General features: G+C 38.0%; 1 protein-coding gene across 1 annotated transcript in view; it reads left to right on the top strand.

The window, feature by feature from the left end:
• The first annotated feature begins 33 nt into the window (after positions 1-33).
• XRCC4 (X-ray repair cross complementing 4) overlaps positions 34-23,344 on the top strand; it is a 186,323-nt gene continuing 163,012 nt past the window's right edge. Inside the window, exons 1-2 of the mRNA XM_032205917.1 lie at positions 34-65; positions 17,276-17,425. Coding sequence (XP_032061808.1) covers positions 17,287-17,425 — 139 coding nt within the window. The 5' untranslated portion in view covers positions 34-65; positions 17,276-17,286. The remainder of the gene's footprint in view (positions 66-17,275; positions 17,426-23,344) is intronic.

Genomic DNA, 23,344 nt, shown 5'->3' on the forward strand with positions numbered 1-23,344 from the left:
CGCTTCTCATTGGCGGAAGCCGGGCGGCCATTTCGGGAGGGCGGAAGCGGAGCGCGGCGGCGGAGGTAGGTGTGGGCGCCCCGCCCCCCTCCCCCCTTCCCCAACCCCCGGGGTAGTCGGCGACCGGTAGCGGCCGTTAACGACCGTTGGTGGCCGTTGGTGGCCGTTGGCCTGGCGGAGGGTCCCGGGCCGGCGCCCTGAGGGCTGTGGCGGCGAGGAGCGGCCCCGGGGCGGTTTAGTGTTAAAGCCTGCAGTGCTACAGCGCTTGGCAGGCGGTCGCAGTGTGGATAGGCGTTAATCCTGGCTCCCCGTGGAGCCAGGGGTGGGGGATTTTCCTCTTTTTTTCCCCCTTTGTTTGGTGTCGGGCGTGCCCTTTCTTGTTATTTTTCATTTGATCCTCTTAGTGGTTTTAGCAAAGCCAGGACTGCTCTGACCCTGATGAGTTCCCTGTTAGAACCTGGCCATGGCCACTTTGCCCTTGCAGCAAGTTGCCTCCACGCTCATGACAGGCTTCACAGATTCACAGAATTTCTAGGTTGGAAGAGACCACAATATCTTCGAGTCCAACCTCTGACCTAACGCTAGCAGTCCCCACTAAACCATATCCCTAAGCTCTGCATCTAAATGTCTTTTAAAGACTTCCAGGGATGGTGACTCCACCACTTCCCTGGGCAGCCTGTTCCAATGCCTCACAACCCTTTCCGTGAAGAAGTTCTTCCTAACATCTAACCTAAAGCTCCCCTGGCTCAACTTAAGCCCATTCCCCCTCGTCCTGTCACCAGGCACATGGGAGAACAGGCCAACCCCCACCTCGCTACAGCCTCCCTTGAGGTACCTATAAAGAGCGATAAGGTTGCCCCTGAGCCTCCTCTTCTCCAGGCTGAACAAGCCCAGCTCCCTCAGCCGCTCCTTGTAGGACTTGTTCTCCAGGCCCCTCAACAGCTTCGTCGCCCTTCTCTGCACCCGCTCGAGCACCTCGATGTCCTTCTTGTAGCGAGGGGCCCAAAACTGAACACAGTACTCGAGGTGCGGCCTCACCAGCGCTTTCGAGAACAATCTGCAGCTCCTTCTTTAGGTTCACTCTATCTTACAGAACTCGACAATCGTTAACGCTTTAAAAGTTGATAGCTTTGCTTTGAGGTCTCAGTGATTCAGTATCTTTAGTTCCCAGGCCAAATAGGTTTTGTCTGTTAAGCGTGGGATGGGTTTTTGCTTTTTGCCTTGATAAGGGTAAGCAAAACTCTTCATCCCACCAGAAGTGGGCATAACCCTTGACGTGCTTCTAAAAGTTGCTGTAGGAGGCTGCAGGATAATGAGAGTATCTATATGAAACATGTTTGTATAGTGGAATCAAGGCTGTATTCTATTAAAATGCTTCAAGGCAACTGAAAGAAACATACACAATGCATGTATAATGTTCTTACTATTTTTTTTGAAGAGCACCTTCGTTTGCAGTAGCAGGCTGGGTAACTCCCACTTGGAGTAAAATTGTAGTTTCGTAACCACAAAAATGACTTGAATGGTTTTCAGCACGTGGAGTTGTAGAATGTAAGATGGGTTGCCTTGTGTAACTAGTTTTTCTGATCTGTACATTTCAGGCATTTTGAAAGTTGATTTTGTGCTTTGTTTTCTTGAGACACTGTTGAAGTCTAATAATTCTGATTTTTTTTTTCCCCCCACTAATTTGCTAGGTAATCAGCAAGATGCCTGGTAATCTTGCTGTAACACATTTAGACATCTTAATCCTGTTTTGTTAGGGAATTAGATTCAACAAGTCGGTTTTATTCATTACTCATAGTTTTGGATCAAAAGTGGAGTTAAATTAAAATGCAGTTCTAAAAGCAGCCTTGCTATTTAGTATAACCTAATATTAATGTGTTTGGTTTATTTCACATTAAGTTGAATTCTAAAGTGAAAGAGGTAACTGTAACCAAAGAACAGTTAAACCTCTAATGGTTACCAGGACCCTAAATTTTAGAAACAGTAGTACTTTTGAACTTGTGTGTTTCTGAAAAAAAGAAAGAAAACGAGTTTGGTTTTCCAAAGCAGTTGTTTTTTTTTTTTTTGCTTTCACTTTTGGTTCTTGAGTGTGAATGGAAAAGTTATTTCTGCGTTTGTAGAGGTGACTGCAACAGTCAGGTGTTGATTATGGTGTAGTCAGGCATGCTTCTAGGTGCTAGCTTTGCCTTGCTCAGTGGTTCTCTTTGCAAATGTTACATCAAAATTATCAAAAGGAAACTACTTTGATAGTTTCCTACAACTCACATATGAACTCCGTTACAGATTTTTGTAAAAATGCTTTTTATTTACCTTAACAATTTCATTTTCAAGTGAAGATTCCAACAGTCTGAGCTATTTGAAGATTTTCCATTGATTGCGTGCTTTCAGCTCCATATTTTGCTCTCGTGTGAAAAATTACATTTGATCATTAATGGTCTACTACTGGGAGCCTTGCTGGTATCATTTGAAGGATAGTGTATCAGCATGGCAGTGTCTTTTGGGATGCAGCTGTAGCGCATATAGGGTATTGGCTGAAGTATAGGATACGATTTCTAATGTCTGTTCTCCAGTTTTCCGTGTATTTTTTCTACTAATCAATGTATTTTCATGGAAAACCAACTACAAGTGGCTGAGATGGCAGGGTTGATGCTGTGTACAGGAGTTGACTGGATATATATTCTTGTCTACTGAAACCTCAAAATGAATCAGAAGTTTAAACAACTATATTGATCTAACAATACCCAAATAGGTAAATAAAGCCATGCAATGAATACTTGTTTTCTGTTGTTTTGTTTTTTTTGAAGGAGGTTTAAAGGTGTTGGTCATGCCTCTTAAGAAATATTCTAGTAGTGTGATTTGTCAGTGAAGAGATTGTCTGCTGTTCAGCTGAGTGTTTAATCAACTGGACGTACCAAGGAATTAGTGTGTATTTTGAAACATAAAAAAGGTGGCTTCATAAATTAGGCTTGTGGGTTGTCTTCAAATGCAGGCTGAAATCTAACTAAACAATGTCAACGTGCACGTGGGAGGCTGGGTTTTTAGCGTCTCTTGTTGTAGTTTTCATATGAAGTAGGAGGATGGAAGGTAGTTTAAAAAATATCACAGGCAGCTGACTGGCAAGACAAGTACATCTGTGTAAACAAGTTTATGTACATAACAAATGTGCACATGTATATAAAAAAAATTGCAAATAAAATAGATGCTTGTTTGTTTTTTTTTGTTTTGTTTTGTTTTCCTGGTATGTGCTAGTCTAAATGTATTGATAAAAGCTGGTAATGCTCTTTTTAGGTTTTACATATGTCTACTTCTGTTGCTCATGGTGTCTCCAAATACAACCACGAACGCATAAAACCTTATTTGCCTAGTCACAACAGCTATTAATTTGTTCAGCTTTCCCACTGAAATAAGGAGGCAGAGAAATGTAAGGGATGTGCGTTATTCAGGCAAGTGTAGTGAAAACACACTGCACGCTGGCAAAGGCACTGGAACATGGAACATTGGACCGTGGAACTGGAACATTGTCCACTGATACCATTTAGCAAAACAAAACAAACAAACACAAAATGTGCAGCTCCTATTCCTCTACTTTTCCCACATTTCACTGTTGCCTTGCAAAGGTGCATGCTGTATGCTCTGGTAGGAGTAACCACAAAAGCTGTAAAATGTTTGGAGCTTCCATGCGGACAGAATAAGCGCTCAGACTTCGCAGCAGAGATGCTTGGGAAGAGTGCTTGAACCTAGTATTGTAACCACGTGTGTTATAAGGAATGGTCATATAACGATGTGAATTCTTACACCTTAAAATGTCTGCTTTTGTGACGGATTTCACATGAACTGCCATCTTCCATCATTATGTTGGAATTCTGTGAATTGTATAGGCTGTTGTTTCACAGGAGCTGGCCAGAACCTCAAACAATTGTGAGGAAAGACTATGCCAGTGGTTATGCTGTACTTCGTGTGGGTTAAACGGATGCTGTGTTTATACTCTGGGATGAGTTCAGTTGGATGGGAAGGTAGTGCCTGTGTGAGCCCCGTTGAAGAGGGGAAGCATTTGCCTTTTACTTTCTATACACAACATTTTTGTCTGCTGTCACATAGAGTTTTAGAATGATTGGTTACATGAGGTGGTGGCATTAGAGGCGCATGGGGACACTGAAATTTTAAAAAATGCATTATCATTTGCATTCTGTTGATTTCAAACGCTTACCTGGACTAAAATCAGAATATTTGCTTCATTGTATATATCCCATAAAACAAAGCTTTTGCATTATGTATTATTTACAAAGAAAAAAAAAAAGGTAGTTGCATACAACTGATGGACTAGTGTCAGGGTTACTGTGCAACTTAGCAAGGCACTGCAGCTTGTTTAGCAAACTGGTGTTGTGGCGTTGCACAGTTACACTGTCCCTCTGGCAGAGGTACCTTAGCCCCCCATAGGATATAGACAATCCCAGTGTTACTGCTGCTGGTGTTTCGTCTTGCTAGAAAGTTCTCAGGAATGCTAGATGGCTTCTTGTGGTCTGTTTTGACTAATAGACTTCCATTTTAGTGTGGGCGAGATCATTTGAAATGGTGCATGGCTTCCCAGCATTGTGTGACACGTACTCATCTGTGTGCATTGAACCTCCCAGGGTCACTTACTGTTTGGTCCCAATGCCTGTTTCTGATGTGCTTTTTATCTTTCGGTGCCTCTTGTGGATGAGAAACTTTAATCTCTTGTTGCCTAGTGGAGAATGTGGGCATTTATAGCTCAGGAACCCCAAATGAAAAAGCACCACATGCCCTTGAAGAGTAGGTGGAGTCACAAGGAGTTTAGAGTGAGATTTGCAAGGTCTCAAACCAAGGTTATTTGTCATTAAGGTTAATAGGATGCAGCTGTGATTTCTTCACTCTTATATCTGGCAAAGCAGTTAGTATTCCTTGCTTGTAGTACAGGGAAAATGTAACATAATGTGCGTTCACATTAAATTATGGTCTAGGCTAGCATCACTAAGTGAAAAAGTTAGAATACAATTTAGAAAGTTACTCTAAAATACTATTTCTAAACACTAAATTAAAATTTCTGCAACAAAAATAGAGCTTGTCTTACTATTCTTCTGTGGTCCATCCACTGACCTGAGCTGCACCCCGTTTCCTAGGTTCAGAAATGGCATCCTTCACCTCCTCCAGGTGTCTTTGTGGGCATTAGTCTTAGGGTGCTAGCCCTACCTCCTGTTAATGAGGCAGAAAGAGGAGAGGTGGTGGAAGGCCCCTGTGAACGTGAAAGTTACTAGTATGGGCATCTGGTATCAGTGTCGTAATGAAGGACTGGTGTCCTCTGAAGTCAAGATAAAATTTAGAAGAGAATTGCTAAGCAAATTGCTGTCATTTCCTAATCTAAGTGTCAAATCTGATCGACTTAAATGACATATTTTTACAGGAAAAGTTCCAAGTTGAAAAAATACTTTCATTATGTGTGTGCCTAGCCAAGGACCTCTGGTGTTCCTCTCTCCTGAGACATACTAGTAATGCCATAAAAGATTATTTGATTAAGTACCACCAAATTTACAGAGTCTGGAAAATTATTGGAATAATAAGAACCATTCTACATCTGCTTTGCAAACTTTTAGGTGAGTTTTCAGGCTGGCCTTGTGGGTAGGGGTGTCCTCTTACGGAGCCCACAGATAGAGCAGAGATTGTAAAATAAGTAAAAAAAAAGGAGATACTAATCTTATGTGATTTTAAGAGTGCAGAGACTGAGAACATTTGTGTTCTTGATCTAGAGATCAGCCAAATTACTTGCTATCTTGGGATGGAAAAATTAATGCCATTAGAGGAAGAGTGAGGCTATATATCCTATCACAGGCTGCATTTGTTTTTACAGATGAGTCAAGTGATTATGAAAGGGATTGTTTGTTTGCAGGTCTACAAAAGGATCTCAGAGGCCACCCTTTTCAGCACAGTAGCTGGACAGGAAAGAGCAACCATGGGGCTTTCCAAATGCAGTCAGCTGTGTCAAGCTTATGGTGGAAACTTCATAAAAACCTCAGGAGAGATTTGTGTTGACTGAGCAAATGAGGGAAGCTTAGATAGTAGTTGGAGGCAGCAAACTGTATTGTGTGGGCTTACATTAAATTTCACCAGCTGTGAAACCTAATGCTGGAATTAAGTCAGAGTACAGCACACAGTGGCCATAGGCATCACAGAGGTTGGACAGAAATGTTAATTTCAGTGGAAGGTAGGCATTGGTATGGTAGAGGATAATATTTTTTTATTTATTTTTTATTTTTTGAAATAAGAGACAAGGAGCTAGCAATCCTGTGTGTGTGTCATGGCAATAGGTACTACTTGGTGTACCTTTCATAGCTTCCTGAAGGAAATATCAGAAGGTTTTTTCCTCCTGACTAAATCAGGGAAGTATATAGCTGAAAATGGAGCTTTGCAATTTACAGTCATTCTTGTCTGTGCTAGGGATTTGTTTTATTAACTTTAACTGTCCTAAAAATAGATGTGTTTTCTCTTCTTGAAGGCATTTTTTAGTTTATACTCTAAATTCAATGTTTTGCATTGTCAAGTACCAAAGTAGTATGAACAACTGTATGAAAGGGGAGAAAATACAGTGGGGATACTGTATCTCAAAATATACTGAAACAATCTGTTGCGGTTGTCAAGAATTAATTCTTCTGTGCAAAGGGCTGGGTTTTCATATGCTAGTGTAAGGACATGTGTTTAGATATATTGTATTTTTTCACTGTTTCATTTAGGATACTGCTGTGCCATAGCAGTCCTGTTTACCTTTTGCAGTTGGGAACCAGGAAGCCCAGCAATGGAAGGTGAAGTGTGACCCGATGTGCAATGTTTGTATTTTCTGCTTTAATTTTTATTCCCAGTAACTTTTGTCATCATTCTATAAATTCGTTTAATTTTTATGGGAATGCAATACTTATTGTCATAAAACATCAGTTTTCGATCCTAGACACCGATGCACCACATTTGTTTTGTAATAATTTATACATTAAAACCTCAAAACTGTTTACCTGCTGGAATATCAAAGCGCTTTTGTGCTATGTTTTCTTAGTAGGTACCTAAGTGCTTTCTCTGTTCAAATCCCAATAGCATTTTTCCACTGGTGTGCCCCTGCTGTGTCCTCATATTAGTCTGCAAATTCTTTTTAACTGCAGTGCAAGCTACTGTTCTGTAGTAGTTGTGAAGGGAAACTAATATTGAAGAGCTGTCTTCCTGAAGTAGACCCCCTGCGCGGCATCAAGTGTTTTGGGTTTAATTTTTAGAGATTTTTTTTTTTTTTTTTGCCTGCCCAATGTTAAGGAAAAAGACCTCACCATATGAAACTGTCAAGAAAACTACCTAGATAGACAATGAGTAGATATCTCCTAAAAGCTTCATATTTCTATTCATAGGACTTTAAGCTGACTCTTGTTGTGAAATTCTTTGTGCCTTTGTTCCTTTCTAAATGCAGTCTGTAGATTTAGTGATGACAGAATATGTGCTGATAGGTCTGAGTGATTTTTTTTTTTTCTTTTTTAGGTCAGAGTCAATGGCCACTGAATTTGCTGTCAGTTTAGTGGAGGTGTCTTTATTTATTTGTTTTTAATTTAAAGAAAGCTGTTCATTAGCTCAGACTTCTGAGGTTACAGGACTTGTACGCTGGACACCTTCCTTGCTAATATACTGTCCTTTCAGTTCTTAGGAGGGATTGGCGTTTCCCTCTTGTTTTGGTTTGTTCAATGTGCGTCATCACAAAACCTAACCTAACCAGGTGCCATGATTTTCTGTGTTTCTTTACCTCTTTTGAAGGTGCTGTATGGTGGGGGACGGTGTCTGATGCATTAGCAATGTGTTAAATCTCATGAACTGGCATTCAAAGCAGATTAAAGAACCGAAGGTGAACCTGTGCCCATCTGTGGAACCAGCTGAAATTAACGTTCCATATGGATTGATGTCTCTTTGCCTCAACTCTGATTGCTTAACCTAATCTGTCACAAAAGGCGTTCATTTTCAATGCAAAGGAATTACTATGACTGAACAAAGAGGCGCAGAATTGAAATTTAAGTGCATTGAAAGTTCACTGAGAATGTCTTGTGAATTATTTTTATGCGGGGGCCACACGAAGAAAAATGAATTACAATGTTTAAATTAATAAACTGAAGTGGTGTGAGCTCTTTGTTTTCAAGGAGATCAATGTTGCCTATTCCAGTTGATAAATAGAAAATGGAAAGAAAAACATAATAAAGCTCCTGTTAAGTGAAGACAGGGTAACACAGGAATTTTCTTCAAAGAGAATGCCTTAGGAAAGTGTTTAGCAAGATAAAGCAATTTGGAGTCTAGGCCTATTTTTTATTACTAATGTGACAGGGACGTGAAATTAAAATAATCCATCTCTTTGGAAAGTCTTGGGTGTAGAGCTGGGGGGCGAGGAGTATATGTAAGCCTTCATATTTATACCCGAAGTGGCTACATTTGGTCAAACTTGTTTTTCTTGGTTCCTGGCTCAATTTTTCCAAGCTCTTCAGAAAGCCCACTCAGATATAGAAATATATGCATCAATATGTGGCTGATGCTGATCTCTTTACTTCATTTATCCTTGAGTGAGGTTTGTTATGCTTGCCTGTGGAGAAGTTGTGGATTCAACAGGACTGAATTAATATAACTTTATTTCAAATTAAAAAATAAAATAAAATTGTAAGACCATTTAGTGATACCAAGTCAAAGATTTACAGAAACACATCAGACTGAGTAAGATCGTAATAGAACGTGTATCTGGGGACAGAAAAAAAAGTCTGTAGGACAGATTTGTTTGCTGTGTTGAATATCCTGATAATTCTTAATCCAAGAGAAGGCAGTGTTTTGGGAAACAGATGATACCTCAACCAGTCTACCAGGGTATCCAAACATACATCAAAAAGGCACATGTATCTGAGTTTTTTTGGATAGGCGAAGGGTGGATTGAACATGCTTGTCTTTTTTTTTTTTTTTTTTTCTTTTTGTTCCCTTCAGCTTCAGTGTTCTCAAATGGATAATACTAAGTTATGGAAAACTGCAGAGATGGTTTTGGAAATTGACTAAGATGCCAGGAATTCCTGGCTCTCTGCTGTTGCTGATCATATACTGTATTACCAGCAGGCTGAAAAGTTGTATATTGTAAGCATGTACAGATTTTTTTTTTTCCTTTTTCTATTTTTATCTTCAAAATGTAAAGTTCGTAATGCTTGCTGTTCAGATTATGAGGGAATTGTTACACATATTTAATTTTTTTTTTTTTTTTTTTTTTTTTTTTTTTTGAGAAAGCAAATTTTCTGTCTTAATAAATTGTGATCCCTTGAAAACTGTAACCTTAGGCTAAATAGGTATGGCGTCATGCCACCATTGGCTATAGCAGGGCCTCAGAGAGCCAGCATGACCTTCTGCCAAGCTAAGAGTCATGAAATATTTTTTGAAGTTGCATCTCCCAGAGGCAACAGAGGTGGGGAGTCTGGGTCTCTTGGGCATGCCTGCTGACTCTCCATCCTACTTGAATCTGGTCTGGTCTTGTTCTTTGATCCTTGCTCAGTTCTGCACATGCTCTTCAGTAACTTAGTACTAAAATTAACTTTTTCACTGGTAGAGTTTTCAATTGTGTGATTAAATTTTATTATCATCATCATATGTGTGGTTTTGTGTTTTTTTGTTTGTTTGTTTTGTTTTGTTTTGTTTTAATTTATGTGATATCTTGGTAACATTCAGTCAGTATATACTGATTTATTTAAAGAAACTAGGATTTTTCAGATATGAGTTTTGGAAAGTTAGAATTTGACAGTGTGCAAGCCATCAAACCATTCCAAGCACAAGGTTTGGAAGAATTCCTGGAGAAGTGTGAAAAAGAAAGGTTTGTTCTTTTTGGAAATATATCAAGTTACTCCATTATTTGCTAGTACATACTGGTATAGTTTCCCACATGGGTATTTATTTTAATAAATTAAGGCCTTTTTTTAAACCTTGTAGCTTAAACTGCCTCCTAATACAGATGCTTACAAGTGAGCTTGGCAAGCCTGGAAGCCTGGAGTTGGTAGTGGGTTAGTCATGAGACTTCAAGGGGATGAAAGACACCAGGGTGGGCTTTGCCTCCAGGCTACAATTAAGATCAAAGCTTGTTAGTAAGATTCCTACTATAAAGGTTGTTGACTGTCTGCTTCCTTCTGTTTCTCCTCATTTTTCAACTGGTGACTGTAGTAAGTAAGTCTGACAAGGGTTGTTCCTTATCGTAGATTCCAGATCTTTTGTGGCAAATCTTGCATATCCTATTGGCCTATGGAGTCTGACAAGCTAAAAAGCTGTTTATTTTTTTTTTTTTTTTGACAGTTGTACAATGAGTATGTACATGTTTCCAATACTTCTGTGGCTGCCACAGAACAGTGGGAAACAAGCAGTGCGAATGTTAGCCATGTGAGTTCTGCTTCTGCAGTTGGGTCCTTTGAGGACCAAATACTGATCGCAGCTTTCTTGAAGTCAGTCTCTTGATCAAATGTCATGTAGCACTGCATTTTTAAGATGGGCCATTAACCCGTCTTCCTGAAGTTATTAAGTCATTCAGTTTCTTCTTTAAATCCGGTGCCAATTTTTTATTCATTTCTTTTGTCCGCAAGACAAAGATACATTATTGACAAAATTGTGAACCTCGTGTAACAATGTTAAACAAAGGAACAACTAGAAACAATTTGTGTTACATGTCATGTGAAAATATGTTAGGCCGCTAAAATTTATTAGAAAAAGAGCTCTTTCAAAATTTTTATCTTCTTTGGTCTACAAAGGTATCTCTAAGTTGCAGCTGAAGATTTATTAGCGAACCTTTCTGCAGTGCCAAACAAATATTACGGCCAGGAGAACGGGAGTCTCATTGTGAGACATGATAGGAAGTTTGCCATATTCTTTTTTTTTTTTTTTTTTTTTTATGCTTCTTGGCCCAGACATGTTCCTCTGAAAAGAAAAAAGAGGAAGTCCTTATTAGGTGGATAGTAGATCTTAGATTAACTGAGGTTTTTGTCAGATATTTTAATACTCTTCCTCTTAAAGCATTGGAGCTAATGGAATTTTAAATTAACATGAGAGAAAATCAACTTGTCTGTATTTATGAATATTTCTAGAGACATATTTCATACATTATCTTATTGCCTTCGGCTAGGAAATGTGGTAATAACTAGGTTTAATCTTTAAAGGTAATCTGTGTGTGTGTTTTTTTTTTTTTCTTTTTTTTTTTTTTTTCTTTTTTCTGACTGCTCTAAATCTCAACTAATCCACTTATAAATACAGACAATGTTTTGTGAATAGTACCTGTTCTCTGACTAGGTTAACCATGCACTTTCTACTGATTATTTCATTCAGATTTGTAGTGTGTGTTGTGGTCAAGCCAATGGAAGAAGGGATCGAATTATAGACTTAATAGCAGTGTGCTGTTTGTGCTGGTCTTCTATTCTGAAGTCAGGGTAGATAGCACCCTATTTTTCTCAACAAGAAAGCACTTAAGTTAATTGCTCCATTAGAAAGATATAGTAGCTCTTTCTGATCTGTAAGTAGCCTTCCATGCATAGCTGCTAAAGTTTGAAACACCTGCAGCCGAAGCAATTTGAAGAAAAGCCATTAGTCTGCATGGAGGAAAAATAAAGTGCTGAAGCTCAAAATATTATCAATGATGCTGTGTTGGAGCAGCCTAAAAGATTTGGCTTTTAGTCTATGCCTAGTGCTATCCAAAACAACATATAAAATTCTTTGTAAACCAATTTTAAAAGTGTCTTGTTTATTCAGATGCAACTGTGTACTCTATTTGTTCGGAGAGTAGGCTCCAGTCAATTGCAAACCAGCCAACAGCTGATTTCTCCTTAGAAAGAAACATTGACTAATATAGATCATTGGAAGCCAAAGACCGAAGGGACAAAGTGCTTAAGATAAACAGCTCAATCCTCAACTGTTCGAAGGCCTCAATAAAGCCTCTGATTTACTAATTTGGGGTGGTACTCTGCTCTTCCCACCTGCAAGCTTGCCTCAGATCCTTGGCTCTGCCATGGTGAGGTGCTGATATGTAGTGTGACCTACTGTGCCCTTAAGGAGGAAAATACTGGCTTTCTTATGGCCCTAATCAATCAGTTTCTCTGAAGCTTTTCTTTATAGTAATCAAGGGAGGAAAGAAGTACTGACTGCTCTCATTTTATTGAGACATTGAATTGGAAAGAGCCTACACAGACAGTACTGCTGAATCTTGAAAGGCACTCCAAGGTACTTCTCTGTTCTAATTGACTCCTAGGTGCTTTTTAGAGTGCTATTATGTGCACCTGAATTCAGTAATTTAAGTTGATGGATAGCTATAAAAGTAGTCTGTTTTTTATTCCATGGTTTTTGATAAGCTTCACTAGCGACTGGACTGTTGAACAGTGAGAGTGCCAAAATTTAGGTGACTCTTTTAACAGGTTTGAGCATTAATACAATTCATATCTATGTCCCTACCTTTCCTGGCAAAGATGTGAAAGTGAAACTTGAGCGTTTCAGTTCTCCCTCATCCATCTTGGTATTTTGGCTGTCTGTCATACTGAAAAATATCACTTTGGTAGAGGTGTTGGTAAAGTCTGAAAAAGCAGTAGCAGTTTCTGCAAGTGTGTGTGACCAGCTTCCGTGGAAGGCCAGATCCCAGGTTGGGGTGGATTTTTCAGACCCCTTCGTCAGTACATCTGCAGTTACTGTGTCCTGGATGAGTGTCTGGCCCAGAGCATCTCAAACAGCTGTGATATGTTTTGTTGTGTTTATTCTCCAGTTGTATGTGTAGTACATTTGAGACAATAGACACAACAGAGGAATACTTTGGCATTCCTTTAAAAATAGTAATAATTAAAAAAAAGACTCAAATAGTGTTTTTACTGGGACTGAATTTTCAATGTATAAAGGTAAATTCTTAGGTAAGCACATGTCGGACTCTTTGAATTTTGCATGTGTAGTGGTTAGGACAATGAATTATCGTATTAAATAACTTTTTAAAAAACATATCTATATATCACTTTGAAATTACTTTTAGTCTTTAATTATTTCTACAATCGACGTTTAGGGTTTGGAAGATAATGTCTACAGTAACAATGGGAGACATCACCATGTTCAGCCTTGATCCTATAGTAGCCTCCAGTTTGTGTATATACAACATCTTCTCCCATGGAACTGAGTTCTCCCATCTTCTTCTCGATTGTTGGACAAAACAAAGATAGACTTAGAGTTCTCAAAGGTGTACTTTCTTTTGCATTCCTTGAGGGTGCTAATTGGCAGCCAAATGTTTACAACATGGTTAACATTTTTTTTTCCTGACTATTAATTTGGGGCCGGGGAATAGAAGAATCTTCTTCATCAAGTCTGCTTATCTTGTGCCCCTCAGCATTCACCCCAAGGGACACCCTGGTACAGAAACTCCAGTAGGGACACGGGCACCCTTCACAATCAAGTCCTTGATCTGTGAAGAGTCACGTGTACTTGACATATTGAAAGCTGAGGGCGTGATGAGAAAATACAGTCAGAGGGCAGGTGAAGATGGGAGAGAGATGTCTTAGAAAGAGGGTATTTTAATTGACTTCAGTTCCTGATGTATAGATTGATGTATCTCTCTAAAAGGCATTGAACAAAATGTTTTATGAATCCCATGAATATGTGGTTGACTTCAGGGATCCAAGAAGGATTTTCTAATTCCTTCTCCTGCCACACTTATTTCAGTAATACTCCACTGTACGTTACTCAGCGTTGCCTTTAGGGTGAGTGAAATGCATGCTTTCAGCTTGTAGTAAGTGAATAAGGAAGTTGCTTTGATTTCCTTTCCACCTCTTTTTTTTTTCCCTTTCATTAGTAGTAGTTTCTCACTACTGGTTGGTTAGATAAGTCCTTACCTATTTTTTTGCTCACACTTTAGCTGTTTGTGGTTTATTGGTTTACTGCACACTACACCATACACTATGGAGGAGTTATGTTTTTAGGATATTTGGGGAAGAGTTTTTTTTCTTTGCTTTTTTTTTTTTTTTTTTTTTTTTTTTACAAACGATTTTTCAAAAATAGGTAGTAAGGTACAGTATTTTTGCTCACAGTGATGTTTGTGTGTGCCATGTTGGTCTGACTAATGTTTATGAACATTTGCTCCTTTTGGAGAGGAGTAAATAACCAGAGTAAACTGCCAAGAAATCCTTGAGCTTCTGGTGATGGGCTTGGAGAGTAGAGTGTTTGGAGATCACAAACAAGACTGAGCTCTGCTTTGTAAGGCAGCCTCTAAACATAGCCAATATGCATCTGGGAAGGTTGGTGAGCATAACGGAGGAGATGAAAGCTGGGAGGAAAGGGCAGTATTTTTTGTTTTATGCTCGCTTGTCAACTCTACTTTGCACTTTGTTATAAAATGCAGAGCGTTCTTCTGCACTGCATCTCCTCAGGACGTTGGTTTTTACTTAAGTAGTGTTGCACCACAGGTAGACAAATAATGTGGAAGCTTTCTCAGTTCTGCTAATGTGCTTATCCCTTACTCTGGTAACAACTCTCTTAAGAATGATGTCTAACAAAGATCTTAACTTCTAGCTGTTCCACACTGCTCGTGTGAAATACTGGCATGTAAAGATGGATGCGTGGGAAGCATACGATGATGATATCATATGGGTTTTGTTTCAGGCCTTGGAGACCTTGTTAGAGCATCTTCTAAAACAACAAAAATTCTTTTTAATGATCAACTCTTCACTTTTCCTCACAGAGGACTGGCACTTCATCCTCTTTATCATCATATAAATAGCAAATCCATCTCTCTTTGCTTTCTGTTACAGCCTACATTAAAGGGAAAAAAAAAAGCCTCTGGTGCAGGTGGTTTTCACTGAATGCTGCTCTGCTTTGTGATAAGAATCAAATGCAACAAACAAAAACTCCCCGTTAAGCTATATATTTACATTAGTATGTTGTATGTTTTCTCTCTGGGTTGCATGCAACTGTTTCACAGCTTTTAATTAACAAGCAATTCAAGTCTTTTTATAAGGAGTGTCTTTTGGAGAGGGATTTTTATCAAAATATTTTATATGAGGCTCAGTATCATTCCAGAACAAGGAAAAAAAAAGGAAAGAGAATCTGGCAGGCAAAGGAGAATACATGTCTGTATGCTTAAATATACTACACACCTTACTTGTGCTTCGTGTCATGTATTCTTTATTGACCCATACTCAGGCAATTGGTGCACTACAAATCTTTAAAATTACTTTCATTCCATAAACAGTAATTCAAGAGGCCTTGTTCCAGGCCTCTGTGCCCCAAATATACCATTTTCTGTTCTTGTTTACAGCTGCACAGATGTACTGTACACTTTCAGAAATGACCAGTGTTCAAACATATTTTTTTTGGACTTAAAAGCGATATTGAAAAATTAAGTAACCCTTTAGTTTCTGGCACTCTTTCTGTGAATATAAACTCTGAGTGTGGCATCTGTAGTAGTATGAATGCTGCTGTTTTATGGACGTAAAGTCATCCCTCTTGCTGTTGTTGGAGAGGGTTTATGCTGCTTAGCTATATATGTAAGTGATTTATCTCCTACTCCTACTTTGTCTTTTTAATTCTAAAGTCTTTTGAAATACATTCTAAACTGAAGTTAAACTTAAGTTTTAAGCTGAAAAATGAAGTTAGCTCTTTGTTAAATTAATTATGAAAATGTAATGTGTAGTCCATAGTGCTAGAAATACCTAGTGACTTGTTTAACCAAAATTCATCCTGCAATTTACAGCAGACACTGTACCTGATGATCCTTTCATTGTTTAGAAATGCGATTTGTTAGTCTAAATTGACCTGTACTGTGATATTAGCCATCAGAAGTAGCTAATTTGTTATTGCATTAACCTTGTTGATATTTATAGTAGACTTTTATTGTTACAATATAGTAGTTATCTAACTGCTAATGCAGCTTTATGCTTGAAAAACAACTCATAGATTCATGTATTTTGCAGCTTTTGAATTCTGTGCACTGTCTGGACAAGAGAAAGGCATTTCTTAAATGTAACTGAACAGAGGTCAGATACTGCAGGCAACTCAGTTAAAATTGATCCTCCTGACGTGAAAATACCAACTTTTGGGGAGGCTAGTGGTAGTTCATTCTGCATCTTGCATCTAGATTTGCTTCAATATCTGTAAGCCAGGAGCTCCTCACCAGAACTGCTGGAAGAAAAGTGTCCCCTCAGGGCCTGAACTGAGGCTGATCTTGATTACTTACTGCTACGTGTCAGATGGAAAACTAGATAGAGCTTTTAATACCGTACACCTGCCTGAGCAGGTGTACTCATTGCATGTGGTTTAAATGCCTCGGTTACATTTTTCTTACCCTTATCAATACATGCTTTTGTGTGTGTGCATAAGCACATACTTTTTCATTCACTTCTTTTTTTTTTTTTTTTTTTTTTTTTTTTTAGGAAAAAAAAAAAAGCACCATACAATTTAATAGCCCCAAAAAAGCTCTTCAAGTACTGGACAGCATGAAGCATTCTCAATGTAAATACTATGAGTCAACTTTAACTTTAGAATTGGCTGTTTCTTCATTATTCTGTGGAGCAAATTGCCCAATGCAGTTATAAAGACCTTGAGTACCATGGCATTCATTATTGTTAGACTGGGATATATATAAATAGATGTTTAAATAGATCTATAAATAGATTCTTTGGAAGGTATTATGTCAGCTGCAGGTTGTGCAGTTGCTTTGATACTGAGCAAAAAAAATAAAAAATAAAGCAAAAAAAAATAAAGCAAAAAAAAAAATTAGCATCATAAACTTGTTTCTCTGCGGCATTTGTTTTTGAATATAATTTCTTTAGTTGTTGCTGGCATTTCCTGCAGTAGATGTTTTGCAGCAGAGCTGAATAGCATTCTTGCAAGTAACAGTCTTTCACCTGCATCGTGATAGTTTTTAATTATATTCCATGTGCTGTGTGTTGGGTGATAGTAAACAGTGAGGTAACATGAGGAAGTGCTTGTGTATGACAGCTTTACATTCCCCAGCTTCCTGACTGACACGCGGTTTCACAACTGGGGACTATTCAGATATGTTTGATTGTTGGCACTGCTATTTACATCTTAATTATTTTAATCCAGTTTTCTATTTGGAAATATAATCTTATCTAAAAAACTGAATTTGTGTAGGAAAGTGAAATGCCATTCTAAGAATGCTTGTAAGTCTACCTTTCTTTTTCTTCAAAGCCGGTTACGTAAAACTGCTAAGCATCTCTGAAAATATGTTAATGATTATAACAAGATTATTTTATTTCCACAACAGGTGACTAGGAAATGGAGAAAACTTTGAACAGAATTCATCCAGTTTCTGATCCAGAAGCAGTGTATTTTCTACAAGTATCATGGGAAAAAGATTTAGGCACCGGCTTTGGTATAACACTCACTGATGGTGAATGTGCATGGACTGGGACAGGTAATAATGGAAAGAAAAAAGTGTTTTAAATTGTTGCTGTTCTTCATTACTATTTTTAAGTAGTTTTTAGACTGTGACCCACAACTTGCAGCAAAAATATTTTATTAATATTACCTATCCTCACTGATGGAGGAGGTAGATTAATGATTTTCTGGGATGTGTTCAGATATCTTCGAAATCTGGAAACTTCGTATGTCTAAAGTAATAGTAATTCATTAGCATATGGCTATGCAGCAGTTTGTTCTTGCTTGATGGTTTTCTTGCTGTGATATTGCAGTACCATATATGTGTGTTCTTCAGATTCTTGAACAATGGTTAATGCAAGTAGTGTTTGCAAATTATAATTCATGAAACGTTTAATTGATTTTTTTTTTTAAAGGTTTGATAAGGTATTAATAACTAAAGGTAGTTGTACTTGGTGCTCTTGTGAATTTTTGAGAAAAATAGGGGACAGAATTTTTTTTTCCCCCCTAGGGATAAATTAATAGAAAAAAAAAATAGCCTGTGGCATTTTTTCCCCACACAGAAATCTGGATAATAAAGTGGGTTTCTTCATATATGCATGTTTGTCTCATTCATGTCTTGTGAAAGAAGGAAAGATTTGTGTGTTCCTTTAGATGTCAGATACTTGGTCCAAAGCACTTCTCTCAGCAGCAGAAATGTTTCAGAGGGAGGAGACAATGATATATTTTACAGTGTAATACAGGCAAAAACATTTGCCTGACTCTTTTTCTAAATTATAAGAACAGATAACTGTGTAGTTCCTTCCTTCCTTTTTGCTGCCCAGAAGTTGTTTCTCCCTGGTACTAACTTAAGCCAAAATTTCAAATAGGGCAGCCATTTTATAGTGTTTTGTCTGTTGTCTTGTGTATTGTAAGAACCTTAATCGTTCAGTAGCTTTCTGTCGAATACAACTTTATTTTCTTTATTTTTTCTTTCAAACCTAGGAAACAAGACTAACTTAAAATGTGTGTGTGCATGTGTAAAATCTGCTCTTTCACATTCCCTTTCCCATTTAGAACATTCTATAAATAATACATTCTATAAAATAGTGGTTCCTGCATAAGCCAAATATATATATTCAAGTACTGGCTCCCTGTAGCCTGATGTGAAAGTTTTTGTTGTTTTTTTTTTTTTTTGATTTCACAGTCAGATTGTCAAAGTATGTATTTTCAAAATAATAGAAAATGTGTTAACATTGATAAATATTTAACTGGGTATCCCAGTATTTCTTTTTAAAAGCTTTTGTGGTTGTTCTTGTATCAAGGGAAGTTTTAAAGTTCAAAATAAATACCTTAAAATTCACAAAAAGCTAATTCATAAAATCTGTTATTTTTGTAAGTGAAACCTTGTGTTACTTTAACAGAAAAAAAGTGTAGAAAAAGTATGTAAACAGTTCTAATTTTGTAAATTTCCTGCATCTGGCAGAATTGCTGGATGATAGTTTTCCAGAATGGAGGACCAGTGAAAGCAAGATGACCTCATGCTATTAAAGAAAGGAGAAAGAAAAACAGTTTAGCATTAACATTGGGTACTCATCCAAAGGAGAGAGCTTTTATTTCTTTTGCAAGAATCTGGTCCATTTATCCGGAATTCATATGAAATTCATAGTCTTTTTAGTAACTTCATTGGGAATTGAAATTCTTGTGCATCTGCTGCAGAGATCTGTCTCTTCATACTCTCACCATTGCTTTTGATCACTTTTTCTTAGTTATTACATCATGTTTGAGACTGCCTAGATACCAGCTTCAAAATCTGGGAGGAGAAAAAGCAGTGGTCAGAAAATTCTTGCTGGGGGAAATCCCTTTTGGGTTTCTCATGCTGTGGATTATTTTACTTGGCAACATCTACCAGGAAGTGAACGAGAGTCGCTGATGGAGTTGTCTTTTATGTTTTTTGTATATTTAATGTGATGATGAAAAGCTTTGGGAGTCTGATTTCAATAACAAAATAAAGTAAAATCTTGAGGGGAGGAGAAGCACACAAATATGCAGTATGATCTAATATATTCACTCAGTATTGTGTTAAAGAACTGCAGATATGTACATTTATAAATTTCATGTTTTCCTACAGATTGATGTGTTTTTCTGCTAATTTTGTAAGAGAAAGGAATACACAGCATGCAAAAAGAATACAGAGGCAAAGCAAGAGGGGAAAAAAAATCCTAGTGCTCAATTATAGTGTACTAGTATGTCTGTTTTTTGGGGCTTTCTTGTTTTGTCTAATTTTTCTCAGTGTTAATAGAATTGTTCTAGGCAAGAGAACAATTGTTCTTACGGAACAATATGTTCTTATGGAATCCATAAGAATTGTTCTTATGGATTTCCAACTTACTTTTTCTGCCTCTCTTTACCCTCATAATGCAAGGGATACCACGTTTCTGTCTGTGCTATTTCTGCTTTAAGAGAAATATTGATATACTAGCGGCCTTTTCTACCTTAACAATGTCTAGTGTCCTTTAAAAGAAGTAAGTGAGCTAATAAGGAGTAGGAAATGATTGGCTGTAGCTTCAGCCAAAACAAATGTTTTGGTGTTAAATGTCTTGCCTTTCTCTCCCACTCTGCCCTTGCTATTTGTAGTGGATTGATAGCCTTACAAGTTAAATGTGGACCAACACTGTAGACTCAATTCTTCACTGTCATGCAGGCTTATTTTTTTTACCTGTTAGTAATTGTACTGTATCATTTTTATATGAACATTAAAAAGTGTTGCTTTCAGTTTTGAAAGATGAGATGCAGTAGGCAATTGTAATCTTTTCTAATGGTGTTTCATGCTTAAAATATATTTTTAAAATTTTACAGAATGCTTTCTCTACTTGATCCAGAGAGAGTTTAGACTTGTTCCTGAATTTGAGTATGATTGGCTTGGATTAGAACCAGGTAGGGCAGAACTGATAGCAAGTACAGAGGTGAGGGCAAATTTACTGCTTCAGCTTTGGCTGCCACACGTGTATGTGATGGTACCAAGTCCGGTTCTGAAGTTCCTATCTGTCAGTCTTAATGTGTGAGGATTGATACACAGCTGGTTTTGACTTCCCAGTGGCTTGTCTGTAGATATCTCCATGTTTGCCATGCTGCATGCTGGCTTCTCTCTTGTTCCTGTCCCCGTATGCCAGCTGCACACATACTTGGTGCACCGGTAGGGAGGCTGTGATGTGGCATTGGAGCTAAACGTTTGCAAAGCAGCATCTCACTCAAAGACCAGTTTGTAGGACAAGTACCAGCTGGTAGAATATGTGGCCCTCTGTCTTAGCCCCTCTCTCCTCATGAATCAGGAAGGGATTTCACATTAGAAAAAAAGATGGTTGAGTTGCCCATGCTGTGGGGTTTAAAAATAAATAAATATATATATATATATTGTTACCTTTTTTTCTCTCTTCTGCATCCCCACTACCTTTTCTCTCATATTCCCTTTCATAAAGCTATTTAACCTTAACTTAGCACAAAGTAAGCTGCAGTCCTGTTCACTCTGTTTGAATTTATCTTGTTAGACTACAGAAACAAATTTGAAAAATATAATGGTAGAATAAGTAATACCATGGTCTTCAAACGATAGTAAGCTAAATATTGAAATCGTTTATAATTTATTATGTGTCTCAGAGTATTTCAGTGCCCAAAAGATGGCCAGTATTAGGCTGTATACAAAAACATCTATGTATGATTGTCTATTACATTTGCTGTAAGAAACAACAAAATATAATTTCTATTTCAGGAAGCGTTATTTTGGGAAGAGCATCTATCTTGAATTTACAGATCTCTAGGGATATACGGTTATAATATACCCCACTGCCTCCTAACCTGTTTTTCCTAACCTCTGATATAAATAGTGCAACTTAAAATGTAATGGTGGGAACATCTTCTCTAACTTAGGAATACTCGTTATGAGGTTAATTTATTTCTGATTTATTCTTAATGCATGCCCCACAGTACCCCTGTACTGTTCTTAGTGTCTCGTTGGAGATCTGGGAAAATGCCATGTTCAGGCCTTCACTTTATGAGTGTGACAGGTTTGCAATTTTCTCTTAAAAAGAAAAAAGACGGAGCGAATACTGAACTTCAGGCATTGCGTGGTACCAGTACATGGGGAACTTTGTGGCAAACTTCAGACTGGCATGGCTGTGGCTTACTTCACATCTGACTGTTAAAAAGACTGACTTGCTCATATTTATTGAGCCTAATTCCAATATTTATTTATCTGTCTTTTGTTACAAACAGCTCCGAAGCAGTTCAGTTCCCCCTGCATGCTTTTGCTTTCTAGCTTTTGAAGGGTCTAACACGTTTGAATCTGCTTAGGGAAAACTGCCTAGGGTATAGCTGATTTTGATTCTGGTGCTAATTTATCACTTTAACTGAGTGTATCTCCAGGCTTAGATTTTCCACAGATGGGAGTATTTTGTCCTTGTGTCAGCTGTTTATTTCTTTGCAGTGTTGACATTAGTATGCTGTCGTTTGCTACCTGTACCTCCTTTTTCCTATAGCTGTTAGCCTGTGTCTTACAGAGTAGTAGACTGGTGCAGTAGTGTCTGACCTGGTAATTAAGCTAATTAGTAAGGTGGTAGTTCTTTTTTTGTGTGCACAAATAGTTGGTGTTTGTGAATAGATGATCTTTCACATTGGTAGTGCTGTAGTATATTATAACATGGTATTTAAAAAAGAAAAAAAAAAAAATCTCCTTCCTTGTCTTCCCAACCCCTCTTCCCTCCCACTCCCTGCCCTTTCTACACCCCCCCCCAAAAAAAAAAAAAAAAAAAAAAAAAAAAAAAAAAAAAGGCCTCAGAAGCTGAGGGTGGCCTTTGTTTGCAGTGATTATTAAATGGTGGTGTTCAGCATCCTGAGAGGAGTAAACAGTAAAAGGCAGGCTTGCGACCCTAAAGTTCAGAAAAGCAGGCTTTGACCTTTTTTTAGGATCTCTTTAAAAGAATCCTACGGGATATGACTCTGGAGAGGAGAATGTTTCTACAGGTTTATCTAGTGCTTCTTCTGTCTATGAGCAGCAAAAGGAAAATGAGGGAAAATATCAAGAGCAGTTGTCCTTCAGTTCTGCTCAGCGCTGGGGAGATGTGATGCTGTGACCAGCTTTGGGCTTCCCAGTACAAGAAAAACATTGAACTTACTGAACTGAATCTAGTGAAAGTCCATCGAGATGGCTGAAGGACTAGAGCCTGCGTTAGAGTAGAAATTGAGAGAGCTGGGACTGTGCAGCCTGGAGAAGAAAAGGCTGGGGGGATCCTGTGTGTATCAGTACCAGATGGCAAGCAATAAAGATGACAGAGTCAGGTTCCTCTCAGTGTTGTCCAGTGACAACATAGGAAGCAATGGGCACAAATCAAAATACCAGGAATTGAAACTTTTCTGCCATAGGGTGGTGACCAAGCACCAGAATAGCTTGCCCAGAGAAGATGAGGAGTGTCAGTCCTTGGAGATACCCAAAATGCAACTGGATGTGGTCCTGAGTAGCTTGTAAAGGCAATCATACATTGAGCAGATTGGACTAGACAATCTCCAGAGGTCACACCTAACTTCAGCCTCTTTATGATTCTGGAACTAAGTTAAAATTACTGAAGATGCAGAATTAAGAAATCCTGAAGCATTTCAGGATATAACTTCACAGCAAATATTTATACCTTTACTCCTCTGGTGTACTTTAATGATGGATAGATTTGTTAAGTAGTGCTTTCTTTGTAGTATGAGGTTAACTACTCTGTCTAGATGAAAACAGAAGAAAAATGAGGCAATTTAAACTGGCTTATTTTTTCTTGAAATGCTGCTCTGTTTCCATCAGGACAGTTTCAATATATGTGCAGGTTTATGCCTCACTATGAAGTTATTGTCAAAGGCATTTTTATAAAGAAGAAATAATGTTATTAATAGGTTTTTAAGTAGAATGCATTTTTTAAAGTCATTTGCAGTTGTGTGAAGG

This window comes from Aythya fuligula, chromosome Z (genome assembly GCF_009819795.1).
Source record: "Aythya fuligula isolate bAytFul2 chromosome Z, bAytFul2.pri, whole genome shotgun sequence".
NCBI lineage: Eukaryota > Metazoa > Chordata > Aves > Anseriformes > Anatidae > Aythya > Aythya fuligula.